Source organism: Mycteria americana, chromosome 6 (genome assembly GCF_035582795.1).
Source record: "Mycteria americana isolate JAX WOST 10 ecotype Jacksonville Zoo and Gardens chromosome 6, USCA_MyAme_1.0, whole genome shotgun sequence".
Classification (NCBI taxonomy): domain Eukaryota; kingdom Metazoa; phylum Chordata; class Aves; order Ciconiiformes; family Ciconiidae; genus Mycteria; species Mycteria americana.
In genome coordinates, this window is record NC_134370.1 from 3,564,236 (window position 1) to 3,591,594 (window position 27,359).

A 27,359-nucleotide genomic window follows, 5' to 3' on the forward strand; every position below is an offset into this window, starting at 1 on the left:
TAACTTCAGAGCTCTACATAAATCCCTTGTAATAAGGTTGTTACCGTCGCTAACAAGTAGTAAAAGGACTGAATCTAAATTAAGATGAATACATTGTCAACTTGTTTTATAACTTTTTTAATATTTTGTGTATAAAACGCAGTACTGACTTCCAAATTAGCTTAGAATAATTATTTATGCTTGACTTTATGGATGGACGCCCGCTGCAGACAGCGGCAGCGAGTCGGGGTGCAGTTCGCCACGCAGGAGGCCGAGTGGGGAGCAGCGAACAGCCCCCCAGCAGGCCTCTGCCAGGCTGGCAGGCACAGCCAGAGCTTTTATAGAAACCCAGATGATTCTCCTATCAAAAATACTATCACTCTGGAGGAGAAGATTCCCGCAGCCCTTCTTTCTTTCCACTTTCCCGACTCGCTTACTGAAACCTATTGAGACTGCAGGGCCCTGCAAACTGCAGCCGACCACCAGCAGTTTGTCTGCGCTGACAGGCGGCCCTGGGGAGCTCCGGGCTGTTGGGGGTTTAACTCCAACAACACTTGTGGTTTTCTTTTACGAGGCAGCATGTCAAAAAAAGGTGCGTCTCGTACCCCTTTTCCCCTTTGCTGTCCATCTATTCTGACCTTCTTCCCTCTCCACGTCTGGCCTACAAATAAAGCCCTCTGCAAACCACGGCTTCTCCCCGAGCCCTGCGAGCACCACGCAAGGACAAACGTCACGTTTCCCATCCAGAAAAGCTGTCCCTTTGCTTTGCTGCAAAATTTTCAGAGACTTTAGTCCTCCCAGACTTTTGCAGCCATCTGAGGAAAGCCGCTAGCAAAGCCCAGCTGTGGATGAGGGACAGGGCAGTACGGCTACTCGGCAGCTTCAACATTTCAGTCACGCTATCAGACAGTTATTAACAAAAGTTTCCCAAAAAGTGGCAAGCTTTATTTGTTCAGAGACCTAAACTACAGAGAGCTGCAACACATCATGATTTTAGCAGTGCACCGCTACGTAAAATACACGTCTCAGACACAGGTTTCTTCTGTTTACTACTTTCCATGCAGCTGGGTTCAAGATCAAGGAAATCTGGCTCACTCTTGACAAGCTGCCTCCTCAAATAAATTCTAACAGCTTAAGATATTTCTAAAACAGCGCAATATTGAGCAAGTTTAACTTGTGGTGTTATAATTGTGACACTTTTTGCACAACACTGTCAATGGGAATTTCAGGAGGTTTCAGCATTTGCCATACTTACTGATTGAACAATATCCTGGACCGCACTATGAACTTGAAGATGTACTCCAGAGCCTTCATAGCTTTAAAGAGTTGATCAGTGATACCACACTTCTCAGCATTATCCACGTACGTTTTTAAAACTTTAGTCAGTTTTCTATTTAAATACAAAAACACATACAAGTTACAAGTATGCACGCAGAGAAGAATTTCAATTTTGAAAGGTTTAAAGAAAAATTATGTGCCTAAGTAGTGCCCACAAGTTATAAAATTAGTTATGCATCTAATAAACTCATTATGGTCTTGTTTATGCTAGTAATTAGCTGTAGCCTATTCTTGAGAAAAAGAAAACACACAGACCATAAAAGCACTCAACATACAAGCAATACAGCAAATCTCGCTAAGACTTATTTTCTGCTGGATATTTAGGGATATTCAGATTTAAGCTACTATAAAGATGCAACTACTACTACTACTAAAAATAATAAAAATAATCAATTACAAACACATCGTTAGAATTAAAACACATAGAATGGGAGTTTCTTCATTAAACAAGGCCTGCCCTTTACATAGTTTTCCCATGGATTTCGGGCTAGAATTTGTGAAATTTATTTCTCAAAAATGTATATAACACCAGTAGGAAATTCTCTTATTCCACATTTTAAAGTCTATCAAACTTGAAAGTGAAACGATTTTTTAAATACCATTTCCACTACTTCCTTTCCAATGAATATAAATCACGATTTTGATGCAACTACAAGCAATTCCATTTTAAATCATCCTAGCTACACTACGCATTTCAACATTCACACTAAAAGTAAGTAACTACAACATTATATACCACTAACAGAAAATAACATTGAATAGACAGATATCTTGGTACGTGGGCGTTTATTTGACTAGGAGTAAACTGCCTAAGAATTCCAAGTAACCACTTAGATATTGTCCATGCAACCTTTCTTCACTTAAAGAAACTTGTGTAATAAAAGGCGGGGAGGGGACAGGGATCTGTCATGCCCACAGGCACAAGTCAAGCCAGAATTCACATCTTCCAGCACCCTCAAGTCTAAACCTGCTTCTGCCTCCCTTCATTTAAGGAAGGGAAGGATGCTCTCCACGCCTACCAGCAAAAGGGCCACCTTCAGCTCTTGCTAATAAAACCAGATGCTGGAGGATGCTTCATCCTTTACCCACTTCACATGAAGGCTGCAGCAGTGGTTGTATCTCAGTGAAGTGATCGTAATATCAAAGTTATGACTAAAGGCCTAACTTTTCTTCACTATTTTAAATCAACACTTCCCAAACATTTTCTGGTCACATAACAGAGACTGTGTAACAGCAAAGTGCACAGCAGGTTTGGATTTGTTCTCCTCCCAACGCTGCAAAGATATCCATTATATATTTTTCCTCCAACACTAATAGTTTCTTTGCTGATGCTTCAGACTAACTGTCAAGAAATACTTAAGACAGAAAATATAATGGACCTTTTGGTTTTTGTTCTTCACTGCTTCCTCCCCAAAGTGACAGTAACGCACATAATACAGGGTAGAACATCTATTTAATGCACCAAACAACATATAGGTGAAGCATCTTAAGTAGACATGATTTCTTTCTCAAGTATGACTGAGAATTGCTTATGAATACTTTCCTTACAAAACAATTCTTAAAACTAGTCAAATCATCCCCTCCTTCAATACAACAAAATCAAGACTTTCTCCTTGCAAATGACCAAAAGTTTTATTACTGTTATTTCAAGAGAGAAAGACACACAAAAGACATTATCTCCAGCCTTCTTCAAGAAGCTCCCACCCTCCCAAGCTCTATGGGCAAATTCCTAATTAAACTACATAAACAAGTAACTGAGTTAACGTTCTCTGGAAAAAACTGTGCAAGCTACATTAGAAAAAGTAACTTTTAAAATTTACGTGTAGGCTAACGTAGCGCTGAAATGCTTCTTAATGTACGTTTCCAAGACAGGATTAAAATGTTGAAATTTTCTGTCAGCAATCAGTCCAATGATAAATACCTGAAAAAAACCAGCATAATTATTGCACTATCCTCAAAAAAATCTTTAATATTGTACATTGACCCACCTTTATTTTCAGATAAGACACATTTTAACATTAAAAACACACAGACTTTGGCTTCTGATTATCCTCCCAACACATTAATATTCTCCTTTCCTGTGAAAACTTCCTGTCCATAACAAAGTTTTCTGTTCCAAGCAGAAACTTTCCGTTTCTGTCCTAAATTCTGCTGTTAATCCACTAAAGTGACTGGACTTGATTGCTTCCATCTTTTATGGGAGGATGACATGATGTAATCCAAACCCCTTTTGATCAAGTCCAACTGAAACTTCAAGTATAATAAAAACCTTCCACGCATTTTAAATTAAATAACTAACAGCTAATAAGATCTGTTTCATTAGTAATCTCCATTCTAACATTTACACCATTGCTTTTATTTATTCATCATTGCAGTACCTACATTTTATTCCATCCACAATGCACACTTACCAAAGCATCAAACACTAATGTGTCAAATGTCTCACTCTCCGAGTTCTCCATCATTATGTTAAAAAGTGCATCCAATGTATCTTGAAGAAACTAAAAATAAATACACAGTTCATCACATTTTACAGGAAAAATGAAATTCAGATGTCACACAGGTTTCTGCAGACGTACTTGCTTTCATTTACATATCTTACAAAGAAATGACATTTTTAAAGTTAGCTGAAAAAGGGAAAATTTAACATTTTGTTTTTCAGCAAATTATTTTTTAGTTAAGTTGATTATCTATAGATCCATATCAACTCAAATATGGAAAAAAAAGGTCAGAAGTCACACTTGGTACACCTGAACAGTAAGTTTAATCTATTATAGTGAATGAACAAAAATGTATTTTAAAACTCAGTTTCAACAGACAGTCAACAGGATCATGCAGTTTCTGAAGACTGATGTTTCGGAGCACAAACCAGACAAGCAACTCAGTCTCATGCCAAATAAATCAAGTCATCCTCAGTCGTTTTGAGCTGAGCAATGAAAAGTGCACAGCATACCGCTTTTCATGACTGCATAAACTCCGATCCACAATTTCAAATGAGAGCATACATGCAGGCATGGGAAACAGAGCACACAACCTGCTGCCCCAGCCCAAAACCTACACGACTATCACTGTAACAGAGGAAGAGTCTTCACTAGCCAGCTGGCTGGACACCCTGATCTGTGCAACACGAAAGTAAAAGCAGATTAGTGTCAAGGGACCCAAGTTAAGCAGAGGGATAAAAGCTGTTTTATGCATGTATAATTACAGTATTTCTTCCCAGTGACAAGTAGTACATGCATAGACCAGAGATACTCATCAATGCATTCAGTTTTATCAGCATGGTGTTCTGTGTCTGAGCATTTTCTTCCACCAGATGACACAAAACCGACATGGGTTCCTCCAAGCCAGAATGAGGATGGATCATGGCCTCAGTTTGTGTTTGTTTTGGTTGAGAGAGAAGGGGTTCAACATGGATTGTTCCAGCAAGTCTGTCTCAAATGAAGTAAAAATGGTTTTTGTCTTGTGGATGAGACAAGGTATAGTTGGGGAAGAAAGTCTGAACAAACAGAAGGCAATTGATTCCTGAGACTGCAATTACAAAGAGATATTATATACATTGTGGAAGCGATGGAGAAACAGCCTGACTCCCACCTTCCTGCCTTAAAAATTTTTATCTATGCAATGAGTCTCCTAGATCAAACATGATTCACTTGGACTATCTACTAAATCCAGAGTTAAATCTCAGGAATTAACCTCCATTTAGCAGCTCACCAAACACTGCTGAATGCCGAACCTCCTCAAAACAAGTGAACATGGAGCCACAGTTCAAGCTACTAATATCTGAAGATGGAAAAAAAAAAGAAGGAAAAAAAAAAAAAAACCCACACAGAAAAGCCAGAATGCTTGCAGCTGATTTTAGACTTCGGTTCTGGGGGAAATCCAGCTCATAACTGATTTTCATTAGTAGAGTTCAAGTTTTAAATCTGTTCACAAGGACTTCATCTAACAGCAAGAAGAATACAGGATAGATGGTTTTGTTGCATAAAGTGGCAAGAAAACATTTCTCAGGTAGGGAGCTAGTATTTCTAGACTATTAGTTTACATTCTCATATCCTATAGACTCTCTGCATAAATGGAGTCAGAGCCTCTGTTAAAGAGAGATAACATTTACAGGTTCCATACACTATTGAAACAGTCAATCACAGAATGAATATCTTGGCTGATCTCCACTTAGTGATAAATGAACACCAGTAGGCAGAGGTATTTTACTGGAGTTTAAAAAAAAAATAGAAATAGTTTAACAGAAAATTTGAATATGTTTTATCTAATGCATAGTTTTTGTAATATACATAGCCTGTACCATTTAAAAACACAAAGGACAAAAAAAGCTGAAAGAATACAAAGGAACAGTTACAAACTAGATGTTATGAACATGCAACAGAGCAGTCTACACACAGTTTTTCTGAACGTTGCTGTAACAGATGGATAATGTAAACAACGGTCTTCTAAAAAAAGAATCAAAATGGTGAAGAGAGCAATATTAAACATTCACTCTTCCGTCCTATGCATAAATCAAGTTCTGCTCAGATCCCTATGCAACAGGGAGAAGGGAGTATGATTTCGTACGAGCCCTGCACCAGTGCAGGGAGGGGTGAGCGTGTGCCAACTGGAGAACTCGCTCCGATATTGCTTCTACTTAAACCTCATTTGTGCTGCATTCCGGTGCTTCTAAAATCACCAATATCCATCAGGCAGTAATCTGCTGTACGCGCGCTGATGCCATTTGGAGAAGAGGGAAAATTACAAATGACACAACTATGACAATGCTTGGCAGAAGCGAATATCGGTGTCAAGTTTCTAGCTATCAAATGATCCACGACAAAATAGCAGCAGGTAGCATCTTTGTAAAAACAAATCATGCGAGATACTACTTTCACCCTACTCAATAAAGGACAATATCAGCAGTCTCAGATGTTTTAAGTTACTTCAAGATGAGGCATTCATTATGCTTCTATTAACCAAATTAAAATCCACTGAAGTAAGAAAACAACACTACAGGCCCTTAAGGGTCATCTGTCCCCAATACATTACATCTTTTGACACTCTTTTAGATTTGATTTATTACAACACATTCAATAAAGTCCCAGCCTACTCTTTTCCACAGCTAAATCTGTCTTTATGTAGGTCTCTACCATCACTCAGTGGCCTTGGAAAATGTAAATAACTTGGCTCAGCTACATATTTTCAGGAGAAATGATTTTTTTTTTTTTTTAAATATCAGCAGCACACAGTAGGATTGCATTCCACATCCATATATTAAAAATACATTTAATATCACCATGTAAGAATTCCAAGATATTTTATTCTTGCAAAGAAAAACACCCTTTGCCTTCATGTACCTGTATATAAAAATTTGATAAAGTGCTAAAAAAAAAAAAAAACACCCACCCTACATTTTCAGAAATTTGCATTTTACATGTGTTTTACCAGTACTCAACATCTGAAATGTTTTTTGAGGGCAGGGAGAAGGGCATTAGCATCCTGAACGCTGAGAAATACCTGGTTACAATTTAATGTGCAAGTGCGTGCAGTAAGGGGGGGGGACACAAAGATATGAATACCTCAAAATATGAGATTCAGCAAAATTATGATAGCAAATTTATTTTTAAAGAAGTTAATTTGTTACCTTAACCACTTCACCACCATCAACTTTCATCAGCTGCTTCAAATTCTGCTGCAACAGGTTTGTGTTAGATCGCCATTTCAGAAGTCCCAAGAGATCAACTAGGAATAAGAAAAACAATTGTATCATACAGGATATTTACTTTCACTCACACCCCGTAACAGGACGAATAGGTTTACTTCCATAGGTCAGCCGTTTTCACTGGACAACAACGTATGTTTCTAGTATGCCTCCGACACTGCAGAAACCTAGTACGCTACTTCTATCATGAAAGAATTCTGAAAGGCTTTCAAAAAAGCAGACTGCTTTTGAAATGTCAGCATTAAAATCTAGGCCAAGAAAGTCTGATCCCTCAGTTTTAATTTGTTGTGCACTACAGTTGTGTGTTTAGAAAAAGATGCCAAAATGAAATTAGTCAGCCACCAACACAGTCATATCTACAGGGCCATGACTCTTCCAGCATTAATGTTTCTAGCTTCTTTGCTCTCACTGAATAAACCGAAAAGAAAATAAGGCACGATGCAAGGCAAACAGTTGCAAACTAAGCTAATTCAGTGGAAAGCTGTCTGCTTAATAACTCATAATGCCCAAAATTTCTTGGTTGCTTCCAAGTGGTGGAGAGCTAGGGTACAGACAAGATCACAAAACAAATCAACTGCAAACGGTCTTGTCCCCAAATTCTACATCCCACTATTAAGATTGTGTCACTTTAGCATTCACTGATAAAGAAGGGAATACAGAAGGCAAGCTCTCTCTCTTTTATTAGTCATAAAGAGCCACAACACCATTTTTCAGTTTCCTTTAAGGAAAACTTCTCACGAGGCAACTCACAATTGGGGTTCCCCCGTAAATAAGCACTCTGGTAAATATTAACCACCACACTGGAGCACCAGTAAGTGAAACCCACCCTAGCATTTGTTGAGATGTGACCCAAATTGCCCACAAACCCAAAACCTCAAGCTCATCCTGCCTTAGCCAAACTAGCATCAGGGAAAAATTCAGGAAATTTTTCATTTCAATCAGGAAAATAAATCCCTCCCTGCCCCATTAGAAGTCAGTTTTCAGCACAAAACAAACTATCCGTAAGTCATCCTCAGTAGAAGCCCCTAAAGAGAGACAAATCGGAGATTTTAAAGACTGTCCACCTTCAGTTTAGCCACTGGATTACTACCGCACGTTGCCTCCCCCCAGCATGGTTAACATTATGTGAATTCTGCCCAGTGTAACTCTTAAACAGTAAGGACAGACAGCTTCCCCCAACCAATACCCCCTCACTTCTTTTATTCAAACTTTCAAAGCAACCAACAAAATGTTTACCAAGGCATGCATCTGCAAAGTATATTCTGGAAATTATACGCAGAAACCCAGAGCAGCTGCTACACCTTCCCCAAAATCTTTCATGCTAAGCAATAAATAAAATTACTTCTAGTGGAATGGACTGCAGTTCTCCTTGGGATAGATTCCCCTCTGAGCAGCACTCAAACCAAGCCTTTTTATCATCTCTTTGGGAGTAGAAGTGAAGAGCATTTTACTACATTATAGCTTTGAACAATCCAAGCCCTCAATTTTTACAATTTTTTATTTTTTTAATATATCCTATAAGGAGTCTATAGGCTGAAACCATAGTCTTAGAAGCTCAACATTAACAGAAAAATTACTTCTGGAAGAGAAGTAAAGCTGCCTCCATGAGTTATCCAAGGGGTTTCATGAATATGTTTGTATCAGCTATCCACAACTGAATTTGGTTTCAGTCTGACTTCTAAAAAGGCACCAGCTTGACAAAAGAAATGATCTGAACAAAAGCCAGCCCACAGACTACCTCTGAATGGCATCGTGTATTGCCCCAAGAAAACAAACCCACGCGTACTTTCAGTGTGATGACACAGCAAATGCTAAATGAATATACATATGTGAACAGAAAATGTCAATGCAGTCCAACTACCAGAAAGAGAAAAATAAGTTACAGAGTACAGTAAAAATGTGCATTCACTCTGTTACTGCAAGCATTAACCCCAGCAAAGTACCAGTCAGTCAGTTAATCCTACCCTTTCAATAGGTCTAGGTATAAAATAATACAGTAAGTAGAGCAGGGTAAGAATCTAAAACAGTATTTTAGCCTATAGTAAATAGTGATACTGTAGTCGGCCTAGGTCAAGTGAAATTTCTGTGATCAGAAAATACCAGAGGAAGAAGACAGAACAAGGATTTTCAATTGCAAAGGGTTAGAACAAACGTCTAGCCTGCCAAGTAGCCAATAGCAACTTTACTTTATTTGGGTTAATGCCATTTATGATTATATTGACTATATGAAGATTTTCTTTTACATTGTATTTAGCAGTTGGAATCAAATGGTCCAACTTCCTGGTTATATACTTTCCTTGACCTGTATCTACGCAAAGGTTTCCCTATAGAGATACCCAAACTTTTCTCAAAGCCCAGCCACTGAATTCAAGTTAGGTAATATTTCCACTCTAATGTGTTCTTTGAAATAATCCTCCCTCTGTGACTTTAAGCATTTGAATTTCCACTCTTTATGACTTGTTTTAATTCTGTATTTACATCTTCATTTTTATGCCACTGTAAGCACCTGAATTTGTCATATCGTGTATTGCTTTTTTTTTTTTTTTTTAATTATCAGTTGTGCTGAATGACTAAGTAAAATTCCTCCCAACTGTTTTCTGAAAGCCTAGTCTCCTTGGTTCCTCGAAGTCTTGACTCCAGATCAGTAACAGCCACTATTACCTAGAGGTTTGAGACCTTCAGGCAGAAAAGAAAACTTAGGAATACTTTGACTAAGCCTTACAGACACCCTGGATGCTTCACAACGGCAAATACACGGGTTGAACACTAGACAGCTCTCTGGCTACAGGTAATCAGAAAAATTTTCCAGCAAGCCCATTAATGCAATTTCAGTTCTATTCCCATCACCCTGATAATAAAAGGACATCCATCTTGATAGCCCTATAAGAGGCACGGCTAAGTTTTACTATCCACAGGCAGTCTTCATGTAGAGGGGGATGTGGCTTTTGATGCCATGTTGCCCCTCCTTCTCTATTTCCTGGTATCTCCAGCTTCTAGATGACCAAAAAGGAAGATTCAAATACCAAAACTGCCTTGCCTATGCAGGAGAAAACAAGACCTCAGTTGGTCATAGCTCAACAAGCTACTCAGAAAAAGGAAAACAAAATCAATGCACAACCCTGAGCTGGACATGACATCAGGGACAGATTCAAAACAGACCTTGCTATCCGTTTACCCTAAGAACAGAAGGCCCAACATTTCCCACCTCAGAGAGACACACTGAGATGTTATCAACTGCAAGCAGATATCCCATAACATATGGGATCAAATTTCTCACTTCTGACCTTAAAAAAAAAAAAACAAAACAAACAAACAAACTCCAAGAAAACCAATAAAAAACAAAACCAAAAAAATCCCACAAACTCGGGGTGTCTGCTGATGCATTCAGTGCCCCACAACATGTAAGCAGTAGCAAAGCAAGTGTGAGGTATCAAAGAGCCAACCACCCCTAGAGAAGGTGGGGACCCAGCGCCACATCGCCTGTTAATACATCAGGTGAGAGCAGCACTGCCAGTCACGACTTCAACACACACACCTCTCTAGTGTGATACAGTTTCGTATCAATTCTTAAATTCCAGAGTTTTAATATAGAAGCTCTATTTCATTAGACAAAAATGCACTTGATGTTCATGTCAAAGTGTTTCTTCAGTCCATAAAGGACATGTTTGTTATACAAAGTCTTGAGAGTACAATAAAAATAAAGGCATGTGCTGCCATAGTCCTGTGGATATGGGAGGAAGAACATTCTCTTCTGCCTCAGATGGCAAAGGAGGGGAATCTGGCCAAGAGGCAAAATGATGAACAGCAACTTCTGATGCCTCCAAGAGCTGACCTTCTCGCCGATTCCTGAGGTTGGGGGTTTTTTGCTGATTTTGGACGGTCCTCCTCATTGGCTTTTATTGCCACTCTTCCTCAAAATTAAATGCAAAAATCTAAGAAAAGGCCAGGAAATGTGTTGCTATAATATATTCTGCCACAAATCACTAACAACTGCTCAAATGTTAACTAATTAGGTACTTCGTACTATCACTTTCTCTCAAAGAAAATAACTGAAGTCTTACCACTGGCCAAGTTTGCTATTTTGGAGACTTTTCAGATGCTAAGGACATCGATTACTAACAGAAACGCAACATTAATAACCTACTGTTCATAGAGAACTGAAGTCAAGTGAGTGTTCAAAGAGCTTATATACAAAAAGGATAGTCTGCAACATCAAATACAATGCAGAAAGAGCCATATGATTTATTAACATACTGTCAGAATTACTAAAAATAACCATTAAAACCTATTCTAAGATAACTTATGGAAGGTGAAGAAAGAACTATTATAGATGACCGAAAGGAGAAAATTATATTTTGGCTCAACATTTTGGTAAATGAAGATAATCATGGATCTTTACTTACTTATTTTTAAGAAAGTTAAAGTAAGAATATTAACCAACAATTTTACAGAAGTTAAAATCAGCTTCAGAAACTATCATCTGAACAGTGCTGCCAATTTTTAGATTAAAAATTATACTTGAGGGAGGAATTCAATGATGAAATTTTTTTCTTTTCTAAATTGCTTAAGGATGCATGGTGATCTTGTTTAATAATGTCAAAATTCTTTGAAGAAAGAGAAAAGGCTTTGGCAACTTTGAGAAAAAGTTTCACAGACAACATAATTAACAGTAACATTAAATAAAGCTCAAAAGTTCAAAGCAAATTATATGTAAATTAAGCACTAAACAGTGCTCAATCTTGATTTTAATTATAGTTCTGCGAAAGCAACATCAATATATTGATCACTGTGAAATAATTCTAACTACTAAGAAGCACTAGGAAAGACTGAGGGGGGAAAAAAAAAAAATCACTAATCATATCGCAAACAAACAGCAGCTCAATTCCACATGCTGGTTTCTGCGTTCTACAAAACCCCAAAACCACTCTGTTACTGTTGAGCTATGATCCCATCTCTGCTACAAAATTCCAAAATCACTGCTGAATTTTTTGCTAAACACCCTCTTAGGCTATAAGACTGCCAGACTGCAGTGAATCTGATGTGCTCCGAATACGAAACACCTAGGATGTGCTATAACAGAGATGCCACTGAAAAACACTGCAATAAAATTGTGAGTTGCCTACGAAGTCGTACCAGAGTAGGAACTTTCCCCCTGGACAGAGGAGAACTCATCAACATGACAATCCAATCACTATTCCCACTCACCCCCCCGTCCCAAGCCCTCCTCATCCACAACCTCGACTCCTGACAGATCTATCTGAACTAAGCCCTCCCTTCTCGTGAGTCACGAAGGAATGATCCCTTTCCCTGGCATGACTCACTCACATCTCAATGACCCACCCACACTCCCGAGTCTACTCCTGGTGCAGCAAAGAGAACAAGGGACTGCTCCATGGCAACGAAGCACAAAAATTGCAGAGAGGGCAGTCTGGAAATGTGAAATATTTGCCTTGGTGGCTGCCATCATCAGCTCTACTTTCCACAGCCTTTGGATGCAGTCAGCCAGCTGACAAATACACATGGAAAATGTATATAAGGCAAGTTTTAAAAAGAACAAAATATGCCAGTCCCATTCCTGGTACTCTGTGTTCACGTGAGGATGTGTGAACACGAGGGTGACCTCCATGCAACGCATTCACATGCTCACATCCCTTCTGCCCAACACAAGAAAACATCAGAGCTTTCTTCAGGCGTAAGATACAGATATTGCACCTTGGAAATAACACAAAATGGCTTATTTGGCAGCAGAGCCATGGTATTACCTACTCTTGAAAGCAAACTCATCCTCTTTCTTCGTGCTATTATTCATACCCACAGAGAGGTAAAATGCCACAGAGCCTGTTTTCCGTATACTTCAGTACAAAAGTCTCAGTATAAAATGGCAAACAATATTCCCATTTTCATTTAATTTGGATTCCTCTGTTTTCTTAGACACACGTACTGCTCTAAAGCAAAACAAAGGCCATACGCAGAGAAAAGGCTGGAGAGTACACACACTCAGGAGGTGCTTTTGCTGCATCCAGACAATTTAACCCAAGACTGCATGGCAAACAACCCACCATCCATTCACAGAGGAAGGGGGACGGAGAAGGCAGGAAAGTCAGTACATACAACTCCACTCCAACTGCCCACTTACTCCACTTACCATTCTGGGTAAGTTTTGTTGAACAAACTAGAGTAGAAATCTGGAAAGAGTCTTTACTGATGGTGCAGCTTCCGAGGTTCTGCATGCTCTTCCCTGTTGCAGAGTGTCCCTTTTCCTCCAATTCTATTTTAGTGGATGGCAGACTTAAATATGTCGAGGCATCCTCCAGCTTCTTTGCTTCTGCCTATAGTAGTGTTTTAAATACAATATGAAACAATTTTAAAATATCTAGTAAAAAGCCATGGTAATAATAAAATTTTATTATTTACACTGGATTTTCATAGGTTTGCTCCAGAAATGGAGCTATCCAATGGGTCTTTACCAACAGTAATTTAGCACTAACTTGTCTACAGATTAGAGCCAAGATGTGCTATTTAAAGGGCTAGAGAAGTAACTTTTCCCAGTCATGAAAACACATATAAAAAACTCAGTAACAAGCACCTTAAAAATTAAAACGTGCCCTGTAAAACATACTCCAGGTTTAACAATCAATCTGTCAAATATGCAAATTGCACAGTACTTACTGTTTAGTTGCTTGGTCTAACAGAATAGTCCGTAACATTTTCCTGTGCAATTCTGTATCAATAATTCACTAAAAGTCAGTAGTACTCACACTGAGCTAGCTACTACGGAAAGACTAACGTATCTCAAAATCCTACCTTGTAAACTATAAGGTCATGTTCTCCATCTCTCAAAGTTGTTCCATCATATCTCATGAGCTTCACAAATGCTAGGGCAAATATCTTCTCAGATTTATCTTTGGCTGTTACAAAAACAAACAAAAAAGCATAATTAAGTATCTGATATTAGTACAGACAGTCCACCTAATCTCAAAAACACGGATAACCTATAAATGAATGACCACAGTAAAGATTCTCAGTTGGAGAAAAGGTACAAGAAGCCCTGCAGCCCTAAGGCACAGCCTCTAATTAATATTTAAACCATGGACAAATTAAATTTTTGAATCATAAAAATATTTCTGACTCTAGTAATTTGTAGTGCACAATCATAATTCTGACACTAATGACACTGATTTTAGGCACATTGTTTTCATGAGCAAGTATCATTCTCTAAACTAAGTAAATCTTTTATTAATGCTCAATTTGCAAAATATACAGCTTCAATTAAATAACCACTACGGGGTAATGTCCTACATATTACACAGGTAAGTATACATTAAGAGTATTACATATCTTAGAATGCATCCAGTGGACACTACCTGAGTAATGCTTTTGTCTACACATTTATTCTACAGAAAAAAAAATTGCTGCAGATTTAGAAAGGCATTCCTATCAAGAGAGCCAGTCCCTGTAATCACTATATGGAATGAACATTATCACAACCAAGGCAAATCCCCAAGCTTTAGTACAAAACAACTGTTGACAAATGGAAGATGTCTAGCTGTCTCGATCTGATCCTTAACAGCTCAAAGCATCTCAGCTGCCAGCAACGTTACAGAAAAGCCGAGGAAAACCACAAGCTCTCAAATATCTTTTGACTAAAATTACTTCAAAACAACCACAAGTCAGTCTGAGAAACAGAAGCAGAAACCAAGTTTCTTAATAGCTAAGTCTTCAATTACTGATGCTAAAACCACTGCAAATTCTTTCACGTTCCCATTTCACACGTAGGGTTGTTAAATATCTTCACAACTCCCTACCCACCTACCTCTAAGATATATAATACCACAACCCTTTCAGTTGCTAAATGAAAGCTTTATTCACCAGCCCTTTTATTTGACTTGGAGAAATAAATGGGCAGGAAAGGAAGAACTTGATGTTGATAGGTAAGAGTGAGGAAGATGTAAAGGGAAAAAGAAGCTGAGATGCCAACATAAAATAAGCAGGCAAAAAAAAAAAAAACCACACTTATCCCCGCACTAAAAGCAATGACTATAGTCAATTACAGATTAGGAACGTTATGCTTGTTTCAGCAGCTTTTGGCACCAGACACTGGTAAGAACCATAACGAAAAGGCTGAATTACTCACAGTCCTGTGATGATCTATGACGGAACGTGAACCTTAAATGACTGCGGTTCACATCCTCAATGGGGATTGCGACCTTCACGTATTGGGAAAAAGGACGGAGAAAGAAAACAGTCAGTACAGTATCTTCAAACATCATCAACCACTACCAGATCGCATCTAGACACCTTTCAACAATATGCTTGGCTCTTTCAGTTAAGTACCAGCTTCATTTTGCCATAGAAGACCTTGAAAGGTTATAGATTCTCCAGGAAAATTGCCCATTCTTGCACCAAGAAAGAGAGAAGGAACGAAGCAAGCCTTTTAAGCTACCCAACAAGACCTGCAACTTCAGATGTTGGGCTGTAACCTCAAAGCCTCCCCTACCGCTCCCCCCAGCTCAGGAATGAGCCCCTCTTGAGGCTGACTGGTAGAGGTGAACTTGATTATCAACAAAGCAAAAATTCTGAACATATCCGTTATGTATGCAACACTTGTACTACATACACTATTAGTGTCTCTCTGATCCACATGTAACCCATGTGCAGAGATGGAATGAATGCTCTTTTCCCCCAGTATTTTTGCTAGAGCAGTTGTATTTTCTTAATCACACCCACATTCAGGCGCTGTGCTATACACTGCTCCCCAACACCACGTCTAGGTTTCTGCCATTCCCTAGCAGCCACTTTCTGTCTACAGATGCAACAAGAGCACCTTTGGACTTAAAACAATGGCCATAAGCCTTAAGTCCCTTCTCAGTACACATACACTCCTCCCACTGACTACAGCTAGACAGAATACATTTTATAAAGCTAACATCAGCCTCCTCTGTAATATTAAAACTTGGCATTTAAACTAAAATGTTATTACCCAAGCAAATTCAGCAAGCTTAAAGCACAATCAGACAGATCCCAAAACACTGATGAGTTCAACACTACAGCAGTTGTGTTTTAAACCTTAATATCCTGCTTCTCTAGGTCAGCTTCGTGGAAATAGAGTAAACCACTCCAAACCACTCCTAAACAGATGTTGGAGTGCCCCTGTAACAGTCATCTTGACCAAAAGGATGAAATAAAACGCATTAGGCAATAAAAGTCAAATCTATTTTCCAGCAGTCTCTGAAAGCCTTCCGTAGCAGAGCTATTCCTTTTGTTCTGCTAAGCACGATCACAAGCATTGAATTTCCCTAGTTTTGTTTCTCAAGGCTTTCCAGGGAAACCTGTATTAATTGCATATTAACCCACACAGAGGAAGTTATTGTAACAGTTTATATACCTTTACAGTCTCAAACCAGCGAGGCTGCTTTACTTGGTAATATATTACTGACTTGTACTCTGAGATGGCTTCATCACCAGCGCCAGGAAAAATAACACTCTTGAAAACACAAACAAAAGCGAAAATGTTTATGTCTATCTTAACTCCACTTTTTCATTCAAATAAACAAACAAAGAAAAAAATTAGTGAAGTAAGTCAAAATAAGACAGAATGGCTCACGCTCAGAGCTCCTCATGAAATGAGTATCAAAGCGCATGCACCGATATGGCAAGATGTATTTAGTTATGACAAAGGAGAAAATTTTGTTGTAAATAAAAAGAGGGACTTAAGTTGACAAATATAGAGAAAGATGTTGAAAAGGCTTAAACAGATATGTATCAAAATCAAAAAACCCCACTTGTTAAATACTTTAATACCTCTAATCTTTTGCCATCTTCATCATAAACAGATACTGTAACTTCTACATTCTTTGCTGTTGTTTTACTGCCTTTGTCAAAATCTCCCTGAACCAATGTTACATAGATGTCATTACGAACATCACCTAAAAGAAAAAGCAAAGCACAGAGTTCTTAGCAATTTTCACCGTATACCTATTCATTTGTGAAACCAATGATGCATAGAAACAATGAGCAACCCACTTTTGTAACAGCAATCGTACCTATACATGGCAAAGCATTTAAAAGCCATAGTATCTTGAACATTCAAAACTAGTAGTACTGAAAATAGCTGTTTAGCTAAAATTCTACTAAGACTTCTAAAGTCTGAACTATCAACTCATGGTGCAGCAAGCTGAATCTAGCAAACAAACAAACAAAAAAATCACACAATCTTTCTGGACTGAAAGAACACCACATCATCATTAAAATCACGTACTCATATCACTTTTTTTTTTTTTTTTTAACACAACTTCTTTCATTATTAATTTGAAAGGATGAATTTCACCACAGTCATTAATTTATCCCATACACAGATATTTTGCAATTTAAAAATATTTAAACAGCCTACAGAGGTCTGTTTAACTTGTTACATCAGGAAGTGGTTTGATGTTTTTGCTGGCTTGGGGGTTGCAGGGGAGGGTTGTATTTAGCTTTATGTCTAAAAATGGTCTTCAACTACACCCCAATTCAATTGAAATTTTGAAAACGAACTGTGGAAACGGGATTTCCAATAATTTCATGAGGCAGACGGTTTACGTGCCAACATACGATCACAACAAGCAGAGGTGCTGAGGCACTTATACCATACTGGGTATCCAGCAAAACAACTGACAAGCGCACAGTCGGCAACCACAGGGAGAGCTGGAACTGGGATGTTTTTTGAAAATATCTAATGGATCCTCCAGAGCCCATCAATCTGAAAAAGGACATTGCAGGGTTTTTTCTGTAGTCTGTTGCTTATGGCAATTTTTATTTTGAGAAGCACCACGTTTCGGGGGGGTTTTTTGTAAACACCAGAATTGAACATGCACAGAATATGCGTATTAAAAAAGGACAATATGGCTTTCTTTCATATACATTATCCAAATCTAGTACAAACCCTAAGAGACTTGCGTATCTCTAAATCAAGGCTGTTCCTCTGAAAAATCTTTCTGGTTTGGATTCATCACAGGATATAAGTTTTACGTATGTCCTTGCTAAGGAGAGAATATGAAGCATTTACTTTGTATACATTTTTCTTCACTGGAGAAAGAGGAGAATTTCCACTGTCACTGTGATATCACATCTTTTGGGGGGGTGGTTAGTTTTATTTATTTATGCAGCACATGTAGCAGGTATTACCAAAGTATTTTACGTTTATTTTAAATGAGATGAAATCCTTTGACGATCCACTATTTGTAATGTATCCCACAGCTCAAATGCATCTTTTTTTTTTCCCCCCAAAGCTTCCATACATACAGATATTTGAAGAAGGTTAAAATATAACAAAGCAGCGTTAATTCACACAATGGCTTACCAGGCATAATAATCTCAGGAAACCCCATTTTCCGAGCCACAGCTGTTGACCTATCCACTAAGTGTGGAAACTCTTTCCTAATCTGATGAATATCTCCTGGAAGAAGTTTCAAAGTCACCCACAAACCTGTTGTGTAAAAACCACAGTTATTCAACTGGTGTTTTTTTTCCTACTTACTAAAGATTTCTTTTTACACATTCTAAAATGCAAGAACGTACATTAGGGTAACTGCTCTTCATTTACAAAAAATACGCTTTACAAAGTATTTTTAAAAACTAAAACAATTCCCACGCCTTCAAGCAGAAACATGAGTACAGCACACATAAGTATGTCTGATTATGTAAAACTTTCTGGAAAACTGTATAAAAATCCTCACCTGGAAGCTGACTGGCTAATAAAAAACCCGAGAAACTGGAAATCTGTGCAAGATAAGGATTCGGGCCTTTTTATTGTGCACTTTGCAGCAATACCATCTAGAAGGTGTCTTCATAGGGAGGAGTTAGGCAGATGTTCAAACCAGATGCATACAGCTTCCCATGCACAGGCTTACTAAAGCCAAAAATGTTATTCACAGCCTAAAAATTTCAATAGAACAGGTTTCCATTCAGAAGAAAAACAGCTTAGCAGCACCAGAAACATAAATTGGAAGGAGGAAATCCTTGGTTATCAGCTGGACCCACTGAAGTCTGGGCTGTGAAAATGGAAGCAAGCCTACCGTACCCTTGGCACGAAGCCGGAGTGACCACAGAAGAATCCCTCCTCCTCACAGAACTTGGAGAACTAGACTTCTCTCGTCACTCAAGTCTTCCACAAAGGGTATCGTGGAAATATAGTTACTAAGCCATTAGCAGAACTGCCTCAAGCTTTCATCTCTCCTTTGAACTCTCACAAGTTCTTTCTAATGGAACGTTTCTCTTCCACAAGAAGAAAGAGAAGTGGCAACGTTGATTCGAATGGAAAAACTGAAGTATTACAACCAACCAATATCGAGATGCCAATAAAGCCAGCACCAACAGCAGATATGTACCCTGAACGGATTCATCACCACCACTCCCACAAGTTGTTTTTACTGCACTGAGCACAAAGAAATCCACAGCATCAGCTTTACACAGTTGACGTGTTTCTCTTCAGTAGCAGAAGGCGCCACTAAAAAGCTGCTGCTTGCCAACTAACATCAGGCACGCTTGTTACAGGAAAAAGAAAGATACCAAAGCTGGAGGGGGGAAAAGAAGTCTTACCCACTTGTTAAAGTGACTGGCAATCAAGTTTAAGCACGAAATAATTACAGCAGCAATTTGCAGAAGAAAATCCTAAAATTAAAATCTATGAAAAATACCCCAAAAATATTCATCTATGAAACAAATTGTGGGTTATCCTGTTACACACACAATTAACTACGCATTCATTTTGTACATATTTGGCAGCTAGCTTTCTCTTCTGTTAAAAATCTCTTATAAAAGGCTATATGCTGACTTGTTGCCAGAGATGGTTCTAACAGCTGCTATTTCATTAAATAGTAACTGTACCTACACTGACTGGCTAAGCAACAACTCTTAATCTTTTTCTGTTTGCTTGGGCGCCTTTCTTAGGGAAAGAATCTGAAGTGAATCAAAGCAGCTGAAACGTTTCCTCCTTTCCAATACACACTGGCTGCAGGTAAAAACGGGGGAAAAGCAGATCTAAGTTTTCCTCTTCAGCTAATGGATAATTTTAAAAGTTTATTTAGATTTTATTTGCTATGAATTAATTTTAAAAAACAGCAAAAAATATATCATTTTCCTTGGGTCTTTTGTTCAGATACCCCCTACAAGTGATTCAGATGTACACACACATAGTGTCAGGTGGAAACTCAGCATTAGCCTGCCTAATAGTATACTAGTCCAGACTCCCCCCCAAAAAATATTGAAGCTAGTCCAGTAATAACTGAGCCATCACACAATTCACTTTTTAACTGGTAGACACATTATGATCATGAAGTGTTGCATTAAAAAATTAGGGGGGGGGGGGGAACCACACACACACACCAAAAAAAAAAAAAAAAAAAAAAAAGGAAAAGAAAAAACCACCAAAACCCCAGACTTTGGAAGCAAACTCAGTTTCACGTCAACAGAGCGTACGCTGAGTTACAGCAGCAACCCGAGCAGCCCATAGGATAAGGTATCAGCGGGGTGGCCTTGCTCTGGCTCCATCCTTACCACCTCCGAGCTCAGGCGGGCGCGGTGCTGGCGGGAGCAATGCCCTGGTCTTCTTGAGAGGGAGCCAAATGCTGCGAGCACAGCTGCGAAGCGGAAAAATAAGGCGAAGGAAGAGAATATCCCTTCCTTCAATGTGAGGAGGCCAAAGTCTGCAGCTCAAGGGCATGAGAGCCGACTCCCTGAGTCATCGTTCCCAGTACAGAGATATAAAGATGTCCAAGCGATGGACAAGGCGGAGAAAGGACAGATAACCTGCAGAGTTAACACGGGGAAGGGGGGAAAGGCGTGGGGCTGGGGGGAATAGCAGAATGAGCCCTGAAGGATGGGGAAGGGGGGGAACAAACCGTGCAAACACATTTTCTGTCACCGCATGGCAGTGAACAAGTGAAGGTAATATTATGCACCCTTGATTCCAAAATTAAAATCATCACACGTTGCAAATCAAGCGATGAGCAGTTTTAGGTACACCAGTGTATATAAAGAACGGTACATACCCTGACCCTTGTGGTTAACTTCTTTAGCAGCAATCACTTTGTTTATAACAGTCTGAAGGAAATCATTCTCCCCTGCCACCCTGGGTGAAAAACGGGATGATATGTTCAGCTGCTTGTGTCGAATGGCGTCATCCAACGCTAGCCTGGAGGATGCACATGACGACCAACACCAGGAAACAAAGGGTCACAGAAAACCAGAAGTCACAGTAACAAGGGAACACAAAAGATCATATCATAGTTGTGACAAAGAGTATTTATTAGTCAACGCAAGACAGAGGACAGGAAAGGTAACAAGAAAGACAGAGGAAGATCATTAATCAGAAGAACGCTGATCTACCACAGAGAAGTACAGCACACTTGCGTTGTTACTTCTCCCTTCAGGGACATGCATGCACAGGCCCCAGTAACACTTTGTGAGGACAGGAAGGATGTCTCCCACCTGAGAATCCCCTGTTAAGCAGTGAAAACCTATACAGGCAGTTTTCTCTTTAATATATACATAGCAGACTGGCCCTGCAACACCTCCAGGGTCACTTCTGCTGTTCCACAGGTTAAGCAGCAGTGCATACCGTCCGAAGGAAAAGCTACCGTAAATCTCACAGAAATGGCACAGGAGAAGAAAAGCAGATAATCCAAACGTTCTGTTAAACTTGATGAATAAATGAAAAGATGGAAACTATAAATAAACAGCAGCATTAGGTGTCATTTAAGTAATCTTGCAAGTGCTTTTGACAGCCATTGTGTTGGTGGCTAGTGAATGAATACAAACAAAGATATGAAAACAGAACCGCATGTGGTACAACAGAAGCAAAGCATGGAATGAGAAGAAAAATATGGCTCATATATACAGCCTAAGTCTACGTTGGAAATACTGACACCAGCATTCATTGCGTGTTTTCACATTATTCACAGTCTTTGGAATATACTTTTTCACAAGAATGTTTTAATTCAGTGCGAAAAAACCCACATTGTACATCTTTTCAAAAAGCTGATTTATATATACAGAAAAAATAAATTAGTGTTCATGGAGCAGAAAACTAGATGTTCCATTAGCATCCACTTTGATACACAAAGATTCATTTTCATTGCATACTTCCACACTCACTAAAAAATAAGCTTGCTATTGTTTACCACACAATAAACATATCATGAACACACTCTTCCCTAAAAACCCCTGTTCTCCTTGAAAAATGGAATCGTACTCCTGCTTTTCACATTAACACCCTCCACACCACTCCAGCAACACGGCTGCATACAAACAAAACCATTTCAGACATGAGGCACACACCCGCTCGGCTCCCTACAGCACCTGCAGACCTTGCAGTCCTCTCAATAGCCCTACATCTTCAAACCACAGGGGCTTCCGAATTAAGCCTATTTTCCAAAATAAAGTTAATTTGAGATTACATTATTTCAAGCTTTTTTTTTGTTTTAATATTATTAAAAACCCTCTGAATAGCTGAATTTCTTGATTAATATACTAATGGATAACATAACTATGTTTCGCCTTTTTGAACAGATGGCAGTCCAGCATTTCACACAATGGGAAAACTACGCATTCGTGTTTTATGCACATTTGACTTATCCCTTCTACCTTTCCCCACTTCACAGAATAAAAAAACCCCTATGAACTCTGGGCGGAACAGAGTATTTGCCACACATTCTCTTCTGTTAATAAGCTGTTACTTCTAAAAGCACTTTCTCTGCACATACCTACAAATTCACAAAAATTCAGGCTATTAAACCCATACTTCTTAATATGGTTTCGTGGCTTGAAGTCAAAACTGATCTTTGATATTACGTTAAATTCATACATGTCTGTACTTTAAAGAACACTGACTCCGTATTTGCTATTAGCTAATTTAATTACTGGAAAATAGTATCTGTCAAACTCCATGTCAGCAACCTTAGAGTCAGTGTGGAAAGGTCTGCAGTTTGCGATGACTAAAAGTAAGACCACGTCCACGTAGCAGACTGGTCTCCTTGATTCTGTGAACCAGCTATAACAGGTATGTGCAGCAGAAGCCTCCTCTCCCTTACCATCCAACCAAAATACCCAAGGTTTCTGGTAGATGTCTCACATGATCAAGTTGGATTATGAGAAGATATTGCAGGAGGTATATCAAGCCATCCTTCAAATTCTCAACTTTTGTTTGTACTCCAGTTACTGTGGCCCCTACTATGAAATTATATCTGCTACCAAGAAAAAGATAAATGTTATCAATTACAAATTTCACAGAAGTCACCTGCAGTGGATGCTGGTAACACTGCTGGTCTTTATCAGATAATCTCAGGCAGAGCTAAACCAGCAATGTACTTATTTTAGGCGTTTCACCTCTTACACATTATCACCCTGACATCTTTAAACAAAAAGAAAACACGACTGCAAAACTGGGAATGCATGCTTTAAATTCAAGACTTAAAAAAAAAGTTTCTGGGGCGATCACTATTATAACTAATGGGAAATTTATCAAGAAGAAGTATTAGTAAGTGCTACTCAAGATAAAACATTACACTGAAATAAATTAACTTCAGAATGTCTACTGAACACTTCTTCCAACGAAAAGTTTAAAGTGTTTTTTGTTTTTCCCCAAAAGAAAGTTAAAATCTTAATTCTTTCACTTCTGCTTATTCTTCAAACTATTCCCTACTTACGGTTGAAATGGTATGAAGTGCTGTTTGTCCTCATCGTCAACTTTTCCGTTAATTATGTCAGTAACATCCATTACTGAAAACAAAAGCAAAGTGTTCTGAATTAAGTGATCAACATGGGAAGAGGGGTGCTGAGGGAATACCCTGAGGGATTGGAAGCAATGGCGACTCAGAAAAGGGATGGAGTTATCAACTGCGCAGTTTCAGAATTTTCCTATAGAATAACATCATGTTGCAAATAACCTTTGGCACCTCCGGCTAAATGCAAGTCCTGAAAGCTACAGTAAACTCTACAACACAGCAATCGGTCTGATTAACCCGGACCTGGGAACAATTCTGAGTTTGTACAACCCCACAGGAGTTTCACACACCCAACTTTCCATGCAAGAATATAACGTGATACAGAGAGACGGAGCGCACAGAGAGTTACCTGCTACTCCAAAAGGTCGCCGCAGCCCAGAGGTTAGTTTTCTTGTGTTGTTGTCCCTCAGCTCCATTCTGCCCACTCGCACAATCTGACAGACAAAACTGATTTTCTCTCTTTTCAGATCTTTGCTGCCCAGGTCCTAGAAATAGTAGTTTCTTCAGATTACTTTATAATAGTTGAATTTTAAGTTCCATTTTAGTAGGCCGAAGATCTGCTGCCTAGAATTTGCGTTCGCCGTGCCAGCCTGTAGCAGCAGAGCAAACTGTTCTGAGAGTAAAGAGTTTTCGTAACAGTACTTAAACGTCTTATCTTGATTTCTCTGTAAATTAATTGCTTAGGAGGCCAAATCATTTCTAATAAGTTAAAACTTCAAAGAGCAACTTTGGTTTTAGCCAGGTGTTGAGAATTTTTGGTAGCCACTCACGAGAAATGTCTCATGTGAGCCTTCACCAGGACCATTACCTGCAGAGGTAACTCCACACTGTTTACATACAGATCATTACGTCCCTCAATTATTCACAAGCTATGAAACAAGTACTTTAAAATCTGCCAACTGACCCAAGCCCACACACTTACGGTGAATACTGCTCGAAGGTTATGCAATCTGTCTATATCTTTGGGGAGTCCACAGCTTGACCATCGCACCAAGTAGTTTTCACTGAAAGAACAATAGTTTGAGGACTTTTTGTTTAAATGGCTCCCCTTAATATAAGCATATAAAATCAACTTCAGAATTTACAGAAGACTGTTTTAAACCCAATCTACTTATCCTAAACAAATTAATATTTACTTAGTGGAGAGCTGGCATTTCCTTTTCTGTATAACATTTATACAAAGAAAGCAACTCCTCAGCAACAAAGCGTACAAATTTCTTTAAGGAAGCAGGGCATGTAGAAACCAAACTCTCAGATTAGTGCCAAGGCTGCTGCTATGCGAGGGCACGCAGCCTTGCAGGTGTGTTCACGTCTCATTTAAGCTCTGCACTTGGGGAACCACAGGCACAGCGCGATGAGGAACAGCGCGGCCCCAAAACCTACCCAAGGTGAGGAGACTTGCCTGATGTTGTGCTGAACATGACGACGAAGTGCTGCTGCACTGTTCCTTCCCAGATGACCCTTTCCTATGCCTTTGACAGAAACTTGACTTTCATAAGCCCTCTCATCCTGCTACTATAACTGAGCAAGCACAGATTAGGGAGTACACTCAGGAGTACACTAACCTGATAAATTTTGATTCCAGTGGATCATACAGAGACATCAGGACTTCAGCATCTTCTCCTATTTTACAGACTACATTTTTTAAATTTACAAATAAAGCAAATGAAGGAGTGGCAGCAAACTTGGCTTGTCTGTTGATATCGATATTCTGTTTCTGAGACTGTAATTCAAGAACAGAAAAAACTTAAGTTTAACTTAGCCTAACAAATATCCAACTGCTATAACACTCTCCTAAAATCTTTCAGACAGAAGAAGAGGGGTTTTCTGTTGAGTGCGTACTCCTGTGATCTTTGTTTATATTCAGATTTACAACAGATCGCATTTTCTGGATCTGTCTTGACATGTCACACCATAAGGAAAAAAAGGGAAGGGGAAGGGGATGGGGAAGGGAAGCTTTCACTTATTAAAAAGAGAGCTAAACAAATGGAAGAAAAGATAGAGCCTCAAATACACCTGGGCAAAAAAACCAAGTTTGTTCTTCGCTTTGTGTGATGTTTTTCTGACAGGTACAGGGTCCCAAAAAAGACAGGAGGGAAAACAGTGCCATTTCTACAGGTAACCCACCCCTCAGACTTTAGCGCCCATCAACTTTCCACAAACTACCTTACCTAGGCAGAAGGGAGGAATGCACACGGGACAAAAAGGAAACTGGCTGAGGCAGGGACAAAGAAACAACTTTGGATGCAAGAATTTCATAGTTTAAATCCCGTTTAAACTAGTGTAATTTTACACCAAGTTTGGTAAGGACTGCAAGGGTATGTACGGCCCATTACAACTCAACAGGATGCAGTAACTCATTAAGTTGCACTAACGCACCCATGAGCAACTCCTCAGGAATACCATGCTCCACTAGCTGCTGCTGACACGGGCAGGACTCCTTACAACAGAGATGTTCTTCCTTTTAAAAATAAGGATTTGAATTGCAAAGAAGCTGACTATTCAAGTCTAAGAATGTCTTTAAATTTGCCTCCTGTATTTCAACAAACAAATTTTCAGGATTGGCGTACAGAAACCATACAAACATAATGAGGACATTCTATTTGATTCTTAAAAATAAACTCTCATGACAAACTAACATACAAACCTGCTACATACATGTTTCTGTTATTAACCTACAAATGTACTTGACTTATTGATACAGGTCTTAACCATAAATTCTACTAAGCCCTTTAAAGGATTGAAAAGGCAATTAAACAGGCTAAGATGTAAATGCTTAAGCCTGATAACTCTTCATAAACATAACAAATTCTTCATTACCAATGCTAAAAATAACAGTCACCTAGTTAGTTTACAGTCTTATGTTTCAAAAGGAAAAGCTACAGTGCGTAGTATATCTTACTTTTTCCTCCTGTAGCCTCTCTTCAACTTGCTTGGAAGCTATTTCATGTGCTCTGAAAAGGCTAATCGTGCTGGTCTGCTCTGGGTCCAAAATATTGCCATCTTCATCTCTAACGACCAAATCTAAATCAAGAATTCTAAACAAACAAAAAAATATGCTTATGAATTGACAGTGCTCAAATAAATGCTTAAAAACCACCTGCCAAGTGTTTAAAGTCATGCACACCTGACATACGACAGAAAAAAACATTATTTGACACATGATAAGACAATTTAACATGTCACCAACCCCGGAGACAACCATCCCTGGAAGTCACTTTTTCCCTCAGCACAGGAAGAACCAACGTAAATGAAACAGCAGAACAGCTGGGGAAGTAATTACTTAAACAACTAAATTTGCAAGAGACTTTGCCTCCTCCTCCGATTCATCTGACAGTTTGAACAAACAACCACTACAGTCACACCACATGCAAATTGGTCAGTTCATTTCGTCCCACTCCACATTCTCCTCCAAGCAGACATACTCCCGTTTTAGCAAAAACCTACGAGATACGAGAAGGCATAAGTTGTTTCCCTTTATTTAAAGCAGAAGCCAGATTTCTGTCAGCAGGGTGTTAACATCTATGATTACCTTCTGCAGAGAGGAAGGTTTCTGCCATAACCAAATCCAGTCTTAG

At 38.9% G+C, this 27,359-nt stretch overlaps 1 protein-coding gene across 3 annotated transcripts in view; it reads right to left on the reverse strand.

Annotated features, from left to right (window-relative positions):
* DOCK1 (dedicator of cytokinesis 1) overlaps positions 1–27,359 on the reverse strand; it is a 323,968-nt gene that overhangs the window by 253,792 nt on the left and 42,817 nt on the right. For 2 of the 3 annotated variants that reach the window (XM_075504339.1, XM_075504341.1), the window contains 16 exons: positions 26,684–26,819; positions 25,347–25,504; positions 24,704–24,785; positions 24,131–24,266; positions 23,704–23,776; positions 21,049–21,191; positions 18,360–18,485; positions 16,823–16,947; positions 16,407–16,505; positions 15,156–15,228; positions 13,826–13,929; positions 13,167–13,350; positions 6,944–7,041; positions 3,729–3,818; positions 3,138–3,238; positions 1,235–1,369 (listed from right to left, as the gene is read on the reverse strand). In XM_075504339.1, coding sequence (XP_075360454.1) covers positions 1,235–1,369; positions 3,138–3,238; positions 3,729–3,818; positions 6,944–7,041; positions 13,167–13,350; positions 13,826–13,929; positions 15,156–15,228; positions 16,407–16,505; positions 16,823–16,947; positions 18,360–18,485; positions 21,049–21,191; positions 23,704–23,776; positions 24,131–24,266; positions 24,704–24,785; positions 25,347–25,504; positions 26,684–26,819 — 1,863 coding nt within the window. The remainder of the gene's footprint in view (positions 1–1,234; positions 1,370–3,137; positions 3,239–3,728; positions 3,819–6,943; positions 7,042–13,166; positions 13,351–13,825; positions 13,930–15,155; positions 15,229–16,406; positions 16,506–16,822; positions 16,948–18,359; positions 18,486–21,048; positions 21,192–23,703; positions 23,777–24,130; positions 24,267–24,703; positions 24,786–25,346; positions 25,505–26,683; positions 26,820–27,359) is intronic. The other variant, XM_075504340.1, reaches the window with a different exon arrangement.